At 49.7% G+C, this 14,134-nt stretch overlaps 1 protein-coding gene across 1 annotated transcript in view; it reads right to left on the bottom strand.

Annotated features, from left to right (window-relative positions):
- Nucleotides 1–3,879: 3,879 nt before the first annotated feature.
- LOC121863643 overlaps nucleotides 3,880–14,134 on the bottom strand; it is a gene marked incomplete at its 5' end in the record, with an annotated part of 63,850 nt that continues 53,595 nt past the window's right edge. Inside the window, one exon of the mRNA XM_042362397.1 lies at nucleotides 3,880–4,606. Coding sequence (XP_042218331.1) covers nucleotides 4,249–4,606 — 358 coding nt within the window. The remainder of the gene's footprint in view (nucleotides 4,607–14,134) is intronic.

Genomic DNA, 14,134 nt, shown 5'->3' with positions numbered 1-14,134 from the left:
CCTATACTGAGTACTTTACATTTGTCCACGTTGAATTTCATCTGCCATTTTTCAGACCATTCGAAAGATTTGTTTAGATCTTCCTGTAGTTTTGCGGAGTCGTCGTCATATTTAATAACACGTCATATTTTAGTGTCATCAGCAAATTTGCTTATGTTGCTGTCTATGCCGATATCTATGTCGTTTATGTATATAATAAATAAAAATGGTCCAAGTACTGAGCCTTGGGGAACTCCACTAGTGACGTTGCTCCAATGGGACTTAGTGCCATTAATGCTCACTCGCTGTTTCCTGTCCTGTAACTACGCCCTAATCCATTTAAGGATATTACCTTCGATGCCATGTGCTTCTGCCTTTCTAATTAGACTTTCGTGGGGGACTCTGTCGAAGGCTTTGCTAAAGTCGAGATATACCACATCATAATTGTGCCCCTCGTCCACCGATTCGAGAACTGATGAAAAGAATGTTAATAGATTAGTTAGACATGAACGTCCGCTTGTGAAGCCATGCTGGGAATCATTGATCAATCGGTGCTTCTCCAGGTGATTTTGAATAGAGTTTGAAATGATTGCTTCCAGTAATTTGCCTACTATTGATATTAGACTGATTGGGCGGTAGTTAGAAGATAGTGATCTATCCCCTTTCTTGAAAATCTGTATTACATTCGCTATCCTCCAGGATTCTGGTACTACACCTGTTTTTAAGGACATGTTAAACAACTTTACTATGGGCATACTTAGCTCTTCCTTACATTCCTTTAATACTCTGGCAAATATCTCATCGGGACCAGGTGACATATTAGGCTTTAGTTTGTCTATTTGCTTACTAACATCGTTACTAGTCACTACTATCTCGCTTAATTTGTTTTCTTCACTTTCTCTGAATAGAGTCGGTGCATCGGGTATCATGTTTAAATTTTCGGTGGTGAAAACTGTTGAAAAATATTTATTCAAATTATTGCTCATTTCTCTGTCGTTATCAGTGAGCTCGCCGGTATCTAACCGTATTGGTCCAATCTTTTTTCGTGTTTATTTTGATACATTTGGTAAAATCCTTTGGGGTTTGTCTTCGCCTCCCTTGCTATCCTTACCTCATTATTTCTCTTGGCTTTCCTTACCTCGGTTTTAACCCTACTCGCCAATACCCTATAATAATCCCGGAGGTAAATTTCGCCACGATTTATCCTTCTACCTATAGCCTTCCTTTGGCCAATGATGTTCTTTAAATAATTATTTATCCATTTAGGGTCATTGTTGTCTGATCTGAGTTTTTTGTATGGTATGTTCTGCCTCCGTGCATTAAGCAACTCATTATTTAAATTGTCGTGGAACTCTGCAATCTCAGATCTCGTTATGAGGTCGGTGTCATCTGTCAGGTTCATGGCCAAGCGCGACACCCCCTCTTTCAGCTGCCTCTTTAAACTGTCAAAGTCTGCCCTGAAAATCTAACTGGAATCTAATTTCTTTGTGATCGCTGTTTGCAAGTTCGTTCCCTACCTCGACATTGCTAATGAGATTTTCTCTGTTTGACAGAACTAAATCGAGTATATTATTACCCCGGGTGGGTTCGGTTATATGTTGACTTAGGAAACAGTCCTGGATCGTCTCGAGAAATTCCTCTGATTCTGGGTTACCCGTAAGGTCAGTCCAATCTATTTGGCCAAGGTTAATGTCGCCTACTATACAGACTTTGTTGTGTATGGAAGCCCTGCGCATTTCATCCCAAATAAGTCGCTCATTGACTCTATCAAGATTGGGAGGTCTATATATCACTCTTGTGATTAATTTTTCCCTGCCGTCGATTAATTCTATCCAAATTATTTCTGTATTCCGCTCAGTTTTTATTTCCTTATTTATTACACATTTCAGATTTTGCCTAACATAGATTGCTACTCCGCCTCCTTTCCTGGCCTGCCTATCGGTATGGAACAATTTGTAACCCGCAATTTGGTATTCGACTGGTAACTCACGTGAGTCTAGGTTGATCCATGTTTCAGTGAATGCTATTATATCGATTTTTTCGGTACATACCAAGGCCCTAATATCATCCATTTTGTTTCTCATACTTCTACTGTTCGAGTAATAGACATTTAAATTAGTCGTGTTCTGAGTCCTCCCCTTACCGGGTTTAGTTTTAAACTCCCTGTCTAATTTAGTTTTGTCATCATTCCTAACACTATTTCCCTGTAATCTTTCACTTTGTTTACCCGCTCCCACTGCAGTCTCCTCCACCCCCGTGCCCATATGTTCCCCTAGCAAGTGCACCCCATCCCTAGCATAAAGGCCTCTTCTGCCGTAGAAGTTGTCCCAGTTATCAAATAATGGGAATGATATTGACTTGCAATATCTGTTAAGACGGTCGTTGACACCAACTGCCCTTGACAATCATTCACTGCCAACTCTCCTTCTAGGCAGGACACCGCATATGATAGGGATCCCTCCCTTAGTCCTAATAGGATCTATAGCTGCCTTGAACTTATCAAGAAGCTCCTCGCTCCTACACCGGCAGATAATGGGTTTGTTCCCATTACCAGACAAGATATTGTGCATCCTGTCAATTATATCCCCAACCCAGGTCCTGGCAAACACACCCTCATCCTATTTTTGTTTTTACCACAAAAAGCCCTGTCCAAGTACCTTACCTGTGAGTCACCAGCAATTAAAGTTTTTATACCTTCCTTGTCAGCCCTGTCTCTGACTGTACTAACGTTCAATTCGTCCATCAAGGGACTGAACGAGTTGGTACACTTAGCTGCTGATGTCGTTGTTGACGTATCCTTGGTGTGTTTTTCATTACCAGTTTGGTCTGCCCTCTCCTTACAACCTTCCATTCGCTTGAATTTTCGTCAGACACTGGCTTTCCCTGTCCCGCCTCCCCCTTCATTCTCGCCCTCTCTTCTTTAATTTTCAGGTTCTCCAACGTGGCCCTCTCTATTTCTTCCTTGGCCCTCTCCAATTCTTCCATGGTCCACTCCAGCTTGACCAACAAACTCGCAGACATCAGGCCACACATAGCACTGGCCATATCTGATAATTATCCCTCGGGAGCTAACCCTGCCGTGACCTTTCCCCTAGTGAGTTCAGAACACAACTGCTGATGAAATTGGTGTTGTGTTGTGATGGAGGTAATGCTGGTGTTATATTGTGATGGAGGTCATGTTGGTGTTATGTTGTGATGGAGGTCATGTTGGTGTTATGTTGTGATGGAGTTCATGTTGGTGTTATGTTGTGATTGATGTGAAGTTGGTGTTATGTTGTGATGGAGGTTATGTTGGTGTTATGTTGTGATGCTGGTGAAGTTGGTGTTATGTTGTGATGGAGGTCATGCTGGTGTTATGTTGTGATGGAGGTTATGTTGGTGTTATGTTGTGATGGAGGTCATGTTGGTGTTATGTTGTGATGCTGGTGAAGTTGGGGTTATGTTGTGATGGAGGTTATGTTGGTGTTATGTTGTGATGGGTGTTATGTTGGTATTATGTTGTGATGGAGGTCATGTTGGTGTTATGTTGTGATGGAGGTCATGTTGGTGTTATGTTGTGATGGAGGTCATGTTGGTGTTATGTTGTGATGGATGCGAAGTTGGTGTTATGTTGTGATGGAGGTCATGTTGGTGTTATGTTGTGATGCTGGTGAAGTTGGTGTTATGTTGTGATGGAGGTCATGCTGGTGTTATGTTGTGTTGGAGGTGATGCTGGTGTTATGTTGTGATGGAGGTCATGTTGGTGTTATGTTGTGATGGAGGTGTATGTGATGGAGGTCATGTTGGTGTTATGTTGTGATGGATGTGAAGTTGTTGTTATGTTGTGATGGAGGTCATGTTGGTGTTATGTTGTGATGGATGTGAAGTTGTTATGTTGTGATCATGTTGGTGTTATTGTGATGGAGGTCATGTTGGTATTATGTTGTGATGCTGGTGAAGTTGGTGTTATGTTGTGATGGAGGTCATGCTGGTGTTATGTTGTGATGGAGGTCATGCTGGAGTTATGTTGTGATGGAGGTCATGTTGGTATTTTGTTGTGATGCTGGTGAAGTTGGTGTTATCTTGTAATGGAGGTGATGTTGGTGTTATATATTGTAACGGAGGTGTTCAATATTTCAGTGAAGGTTGTTTTTTATACATTAGATATTTTCCCTTTACACGGATCGCGGACTAACAGAAAAACATAATAACGGGGGCACTCGTATACCTGTCTACTTAATTATAAGCTCGATATCTGCCATTTTGTCCATGTTTCTTCTTAATCTATCTCTACGAAAAGCTCCCTTCTCTATCACCTTTCCACGTTCCCTGGTTTCTTTCTTCACTTATACTACTCGTCTTGCTGAAGCGTGTTCCCATCCGTCTCCTAGCATCCTCCATGAGCTCCCTTGTAGCTTGGTTGGCTGACGAGGCCAGATTATTTATAAACTGACCGTTACCGAGGCTGTTAAGGCCACTATTGACGGCGTCGATGTTGTTGGAGATTGTGTCTTCCACGTCAAAATTGATAATGGTGCCCAGGAAAGAGGCCCCGGGAGGAGGCGCCTGCTCTGGACACCCAGCCTGCCACTCCAGCTGCCTCTGTGTCCCAGAATGAAACGGCATGTCCAGCCCACAAAACTCGTACCTGCGAAGTATCATGGATCGAGCAGGTTAAAAAATGTTTCCTCTGAAATAGATAAGGCTTGTTCATGATATTTAACTCGAGCCCAGACAGAGAGAAACTGTGTACAGATAGCAAATTTCTTGCCTGGGAGGAGAGGACATATTCAGTAACGAAGAAAATTGTCGTGTTAGTAATCATAATTAAATTGTAACTAGGAAATTGTCAGACTGTGTCTAGGTCACAGGACGCGTGGCTGTACCGAGGCATTAAGCCCAGGACACAGAAATGGACCAACACACACATTACTGCAAGTGGGATTAACGCGGTCAATGGTTTCACATTTGGTGCTAGAATAGGCTATAGCCAATCACTCTATGAGGGCATATGAGATACAATATGAGGACACGTGAGACACAATATGAGGGCACACCACGACACACCAATACCCACCACAACACACCAATACCCACCACGACACACCAATACCCACCACAACACACCAACACCCACGACAACACACCAATACCCACCACAACATACCAACACCCACGACAACACACCAACACCCACCACAACATACCAACAACCCACCACAACACACCAATACCCACCACAACTCACCCACCACAACACACCAACACCCACCACAACACACCAACACCCACCACAACACACCAATACCCACCACAAAACACCAACACCCACCACAACACACCAACACCCACGACAACACACCAACACCCACCCAACATACCAACAACCCACCACAACACACCAATACCCACCACAACCACCCCACACCAACACCCACCACAACACAACACCCGACACGTACCACACCACACCAATGCCACCACTACACACCACCACAACACCCACCTCACACATCCAATACCCACCCAACACACCCACCACAACACACCAATACCCAACACCAACACACCAACACCCACCACACACCAATACCCACCACAATACACCAATGCCCATCACAACCCCAATCCCACCACAACACACCCCACAACACACCAATACCCACCACAACACACCAATACCCACCAGAACACACCAATACCCACCACAATACCCAACACCCACCACCACACCAATACCCACCACAACACACCAATACCCACCACAACACACCAATACCCACCACAACACACCAATACCCACCCAACACACCAACACCAACCACCAACACACCAACACCACCACACACCAACACCCACAAAACCCCAGTACCCACAACCACACCCCACACACCAATGCACCCCACCCACACACCAATACCCACCACAACACACAACACCCACCACAAAACAAAAAACCACAATACACAAATGCCCATCCACAACACACCAATACCCCACAACACACCCACCACAACACACCAATACCCACCACAACACACCAACCACAACACCAACCACCACAAAACACCAACACCCACCACAACACACACCCACCACAACACGCCAGCACCCACCACAACATCCAACAACCCACCACAACACACCAATACCCACCACAGCTCACCTGCACCAACACACCAACACCCACCTGACACACCCAGCACCCACGACAACCCCAATACCCACCATAACTCACCCACCAACACACCAATACCCACCTGACACACCCACCACAACACACCAGCACGCCACCGACGCAATACCCATCGCCACCCACCACAACCAATGCCACCAACATACCCGTCACAAAACACCAATACCCACCACAACAAACCAACACCCACCACAACACCCCAACACCCACCACAACACACCAATGCCCACCCGACGCACCAATGCCCCACCACAACGCACCAATGCCCACCTGACGCAATGCCACCCAACACACCCGTCGCAACGCAATGCCACCACAACACGCAGCAACACCAATGCCCACCACAGAGCACCCCGTCACAGCGCACCAGCACCACCACAGCCCCAACACCCACCTCACACGCAATGCCCACCGGCACCCAGCACCCACCTGACGCACCAGCACCCACCGACACACCAGCGCCCACCAGCGCACCCAATGCCCACACAGCACACCCACCACAACGCAAACCTGACAACGCACCAGCACCCACCTGCAATACCCGCCACAACACACCCATCGCACGCCAGCACTAACCACCCGCAACACCGCAACGCACCAGCGCCCGCCACCAACACCCGCACAACCGCACCAGTACCCACCACCAGCCGCAATGCCCACCACAACACGCAATGCCCACCACAACACACCCATCACAACACACCAGCGCCCACCTGACACCAACGCCCACCAAAGACACACCAATGCCACCACAACAACCAGCCCACCACAACACACGCCACAACATACGCACCACAACCCACCAGCACCCACCACAACACGCCAATGCCCACCACAACGCAATGCCCACCACACACCAATGCCCGCGCAACACGCAAGCACCCACCACCAGCACGCAGCACCCACCGAACACGCAATGCCCACCACAACCACACCCATCCTGACACGCAACACACCACAACACACCAATGCCCACCACAAAGCACGCCCACCACAACACACAAACACCCACCACAACACGCAACGCCCGCCGCAACACACCAGCACCCGCCACAACACGCCAATACCCCACCACAACGCACCCACCACCAACGCACCAATGCCACCACCAACCACACCAATGCCCACCACAGGCCGCAGCGCCACCACAACACACCCGCAACAGCACACCACCACCACCAATGCCCCGCACAACACCCACCACACGCAATGCCCGCCTGACACACCCACCACAGCACACCAGCACTACCACCACACCACCCCCACCACAACACCAGCCCACCACAACACGCCCCACCTGACGCACCGCCCACCCACCACAACGCACCACCACAGCCGCACCATTCACCCACCTGACTCGCAATATCATCCTGACACTCAAGCCGCGCACCCACCAGTGCGCACGCAATGCTGCACAATGCACCAGCAACCACCACAGCGCCAATGCCACCTGACACGTCCACCGCAACCTGAGCCTGACAACGCAATGCCCACTACCGCCCACGCAAGCCCACCACAACCACCAACGCCCACCACAACATGCCCGTCACAACACGCAACACCCACCACACCTAACACCCACCACAACCACACCAGTACCACACCACACCCACCACAACCCACACCAATACCACCTGACCTGCCCGCCACGCGCACCGCAACCCGACACAACACACCCGCCTGGCGCACCAGTACCCACCACCAACGCACCAGCAGCCACCTACACACCACCCACCTGACCTGGGCACCCACCACGCCGAACCCTCGCAACACAGCACCCACCTGGCTTCCACACCCGCCGACACACCAATGCCCACCGACACGCAATGCCACCACAACCACACCAGCACCCACCACAACGCACCAACGCCATCACACACCAATACCCACCACAGCTCACCCACACCACAACACACCAGCACCCACCACAACACACCAACACCCACTGGCCACGCAACCCACCACAAGCACACCCACCACCAGCACACCAACCGCCACAACAGACCAATGCCCACCACAACAGACCCACCACCAGCACGCAAGCCGCCACCACCAGCACACCCACCACAACCGCACCAACCCCACCCACCACAACCGCGCCAGCCCCCACCACCAACGCAGCCCGCCCACAAACACCTCCCGCACCATACCCACCACAACGCACCATGCCCACCTGCTCACCCAATACCCACCTGCCACCCGCAAAACCGCAATCACCACTGACGCACCAACACCCACCTCAACACCCACCAGACCGCCAATGCCCACCTGCACACCACCAGCACCCACCACGCGCCCACCCAAACCCACCTGACACAACACCCACCACCAACACACCAAGCACCCACACACCAACCACGCCAATCCACCGCAACACACCACCACAACCGCACCAGTACCCCACCTACACGCAATGCCCACACCACAACACACCCACCACAACCACGCCAACACCCACCACAACACACCCACCACAACGCAATGCCCACCACAACCACACCACCTCACACCAATGCCCGCCACAACACCAATGCCACACGGCACCATACCCACCACAACCAGCCCACACCCACCACCAACACACCGCAACCAACCCACCTGACCGCAATGCCGCACACAACGCACCCACCAGACACGCAACACCAGACACACCACCACCACCCTACACCACACCTGCACCACACGCCTTACCCGCAACAGCCGCCCACCACAACGCACCCAATGCCACCTGACTCTAACCATCATGCAACATCACCCACCACAACACACCCACCGCCAGCACACCACCACAACGCACCCAATACCGGCCTGACGCAGCAACCACCGCAACACGCAATGCCCACCTGACATCCGCCACAGCACCGACCTGACAACGCACCAATGCCCACCACAGCCACACCAATGCCCACCACCCACGCAATGCCCACCACAACGCCACCCGTCCGCACCACACCCACCACGACACACTAGCACCCACCGCAACGCACCAATGCCCACCACAACCGCCCACCACGCCTGCACCAATACCCACCACAACATGCCCGTCACAGCACACACCAATGCCCACCACAAGCACACCACCGACACGCAATGCCACCACAACACACCAGCGCCCGCCACCAACCACACCAGAGCACCCACCACCAACACCGACACCCACCACTGCATCAATGCCCGTCCGCACCAGCACCCACCACAACCCACACCAGCACCCACCACAACGCCCAATCACCACCACAACCCGCAATGCCACCACAGCACACCCAGCACCCACCGGCCCAGCACCCGTCACAACACCAATGCCCACCACAGCTCACCCCACCACAACACCAGCACCCACCAACACCCAGCGCACCAACACGCAATACCCACCCAGCCACCCACCTGACACACCAGCACGCGCCACAACCACGCCAGTACCCACCACAACAGACCCACCACAACCACACGCAATGCCCATCCTGACACACCCACCGACACACCAGCACCCACCTGACGCGCCAGCCCCCCACCACGCACCAATGCCCACAACCACAACACCCACCACCAACCCCACACCGCCCCACCACCAACGCACCACCACCCACCACAACACACCCACCTCAACCACCCACCACAACACGCCACCAAAGACTCAAAATCACCACAACGCACCAGCACCACCACAACGCACCCGCAAGAACACGCCAATGCCCACCTGACACCAGCACCCACCGCAACACACCAGCACCCAACACCAACACCAATACCCACCACAACACACCAACACCCACCGGCACGCCAGCACCCACCACAACACCAAGCCCACCACAACACACCCACCTGACACACCCAACACCCACCACAACACACCAATGCCACCACAACACACCCACCACAACACACCAATACCCACCACAACAGACCCACCACAACCTGCCAATCCCACCACAACACACCCACCACCAACACACCAACACCCACCACAACACACCAGCACCCACCACCAACATACCATCCGCAACACCCACCACAGCACGCTCATGCCCACCACAACCCACTTGCCACCACAACACACCCACCACAACGCACCCACCACACCAACCCACCAATACCACCACAACTGCTCACACCCACCACAACACACCCGCCACGGCTCAACCACTCCACCAACCTCGTGCCCACCACAACACACCAACACCACCGCAACACCCAATCGCCCACCACCGACAGCACCCACCACAACCACACCAGCACCCACCACAACACACCAGCCCCCCACCACAACACACCCAGTATCCACCACAGCAACACCCGCCACCACACCCATACCCACCAAGCACATCTCCTCAACACACCCACACCTCGACACACCCATACCCTACAACACGCCCACCAAAACTCACCAATGCCACCACAACACCAATGCCACCTGACACACCAATGCCCACCACAACGCACCAAGCACCACTACCAGCACACCAGTACCCACCACAACACACCCACCTGACACCAGCACCCACCTGACACCAGCACCCACCTGACACGCAACCACCCACCACCAACCGCACCAATGCCCACCGCAACAACACCCACTGTGACGCAGTACCCACCACAACGCAATACCCGCAACAACGCACCAATACCCACCTGACACGTCAACCACCTGACAACACACCATGCCCACCACAACACACCAACCCACCACAACGCACCAATACCCACCACCAGCACGCCCACCACCGACGCACCAATGCCCACCACAACCACCACCCACCACAACACACAAACCCCCCACACACAAGCACCCACCACAACACGCAACGCTCACCACAACCACACCAGCACCCACCACAACCACCAGCACCCACCGCAACGCACCAATACTCACCACAACACCAACACCCATCGCCACGCCCAAAGCCCACCACAACACCGAACCCACCACACAACCCCCACCCGGCACCCACCACAACCACCAATGCTCACCACAACCACCCAGCACCAACACAACACACCAGCCCCAAAGAATATTTTAGCCACAACACACTCGCGTATTTAATGCATTAACTGTGCATAACCTGCGTCTGTTACACAACCTTACGCACTAACGCAAGCGCAACGCGGCTGTCCTGCCCCTGACACGCTAACCGCCACACGCACTAACGTGGCCGCAAAACCGCACGCACAACGCAATCACAACACGCTCACCTTAACCGCTTTAACCTGTGCAGCACACTTCTAACCTGTTGACATACTAACCATTTGTACACTAACCTGTACAACACATAACCTGTTACAAAAATAATCTTACAACACATAACCGATTACCAATATATAATAGCTTGTCTGTACAATAACCAATACAACAAAATAACCTGCGCAACCCTGCAAACCTATCCGTAACACACTAACCTGGTAACAACACACTAACCTGGCATCAACACACTAACCTGGTAACAACCACACTAACACCAGCACAACACACTAACTGGCCACAAGAAAATAATCTTGCCCACTACACACCAACCTGATCACAATATAATAACCTTGTTGCGTCACGGCCACAACAACAACACTAACATGGCCCATAACCACTAACCGCCACAACAAAATAACCTTGCCCACTACACACTAAACACCATTACAATATAACCCAAGCCTCGCTCAACAACAACCTGACCACAACACACTAACCGCCGCAACACCCTAACCTAGCCATAACACCACTAACAGCCACAACACTATCCTGCCACAACACACTAACCTGATCACCAATATAATAACCTTCATATCCACAATAACCTGCCACAACATACTAACCTGGCCCACACAACACGCATTAGCCCCTGTCTAACAGACAGCAATATTTACATAAGTGTGGGTTACGTACGTGGGTTTATATAATTATATCACCCACGGTAACTTTCTTGCAAAACGGTAGTAGTCATCAACTGGACATGCGACAGTGTATTCTCATATTTCACTCACACCTTGCCACAAGTCATCAATTAAGTAGCTGGCTACCGTCACTGAACATGCTCTAAGCTACAGCCCCATAAGCTTCATCCATTATTAACGCTCACAGCATGTTATTTTGGTGATATCCCCGGTGTGTGCAATATTTTATTTTCTTAATAAAGGAGAAAAAGAATTTGGGTTTCAAAGTTAACCATAAATATTTATGAAAATAACTCACGTCACCTCTAATTGGTGACTCCACAGTAAGCAGAGCCGCTTACAATAACCTGCGGCCATAACAAAATAACCGGATCACAGCAAAAATAACACGGCTACTACAGACTAACCTGGCCAACAACATAAACATAATAACCGGCACAACTCACTAACCTGCTTCAATGAACTAACCAATGCAAATAAATGTAATCAACCTGGCCCGCAAAATAAATATCTAATAATCTGGTACAACATAAACGTAATAACCTGTACAACATGACATATTAACCTGGCACAAGATAAATATAATAACTAGCCTGACTTAAACGCAAATAAACCGGCCACCAACACACTAACGCAATACAGCAAAAACATAATTAGCTACAACACTAACCGACCGAAATATGCATAATAACGCCACAACACACTAACCTGACCGCATCACTTTATCATAATACAACATAAAACAATAACATGGCGACAAACACTAACCTGTACAACATAAAACGTATTAACCGACACAACACGACTACCCTGTTACGACATAAACATAATGGCAGCACAACGCTAACCTGCACAACATAAACATTATAACCTGGTTATAACACACTAACCTGTCACAATATACTAACCTGGCCACAACACACTAACCTTGGCCACAACATTATTCTAGCCACAGTTTATACCAGAATAACGGCCACAACACATAACCTGCCCGAACACACTAACACATGCAACACATTAACCTTGCCATAACATACACATAATAACCTACGACTGAACATAATAACCTTTTCACAACATATTAACCTGCACAACACACTAACCGGCCACAACTCATTCACCTTGCCAACATAAATATAATAACCTGGCCTAACATATTATTCTGGCCAACACCAAACATAATAACCTTTTCACAACACTAACCTGTTACATAACACATTCTTACAAACACACTAACCTGTACAACACATTAACCTGGTCACAACATAAATATAATTACCTGGCCACAACACATTCACCTGGTCACAACATAACAAATTACCTGGCTACAACACATTAACCTGGCCACAACACACTAATCTGGCCCAACACATTAACCTGGTCCATAAACATAATTACCTGGCACAACACATTAACCTGGTCACAACACATAACCTGTACAACACATTAACCTGCACAACACATTATCCTGCCACAACACATTAACCTGCACAACACATTAACCTGGTTGCAACACATTAACCTGGCCACAACACACTAACCTGGCCCAGCTTACATTAACCTGGTCACAACATAAATATAATTACCTGGCCCAACACATTCACCTGGTCACAACATAAACACAATTGCCTGGCTACAACACATTAACCTGCACAACACACTAATCTGGCCCACAACACATTAACCTGGTCACAACATAAACACAATTACCTAGCCACAACACATTAACCTGGTACAACATAAACATAATTATCTGGCTACAACACATTAACCTGGCCACAACACACTAACCTGGCCACAACGCATTAACCTTGCCATAACACACTAACCTGGCCCACAACACACTAATCTGGCCCACAACGTTAATCTGGCCACAACATAAACAATAGCCTGGTCATAACATATTAACCTTGCTAACTTACTCTAACCTGGTCACAACACACTAACCTGGCCACAACACTAATTTGGCCAGAACATGAAGATAATAACCTGATCACAACACACTAACCTGGCCACAACAAGAGATAATGCCTGTTACACAACACACCATGATCTATACTCACATTTCATATTCCCAACCATAACCAATGCGTATTTCCG

The sequence above is a fragment of the Homarus americanus genome, unplaced genomic scaffold (genome assembly GCF_018991925.1).
Source record: "Homarus americanus isolate GMGI-L3 unplaced genomic scaffold, GMGI_Hamer_2.0 scaffold41366, whole genome shotgun sequence".
Taxonomy (NCBI): domain Eukaryota; kingdom Metazoa; phylum Arthropoda; class Malacostraca; order Decapoda; family Nephropidae; genus Homarus; species Homarus americanus.
Note: the sequence above shows the minus strand (reverse complement) of the source record. Positions and strands in the feature narration are given on the sequence as shown.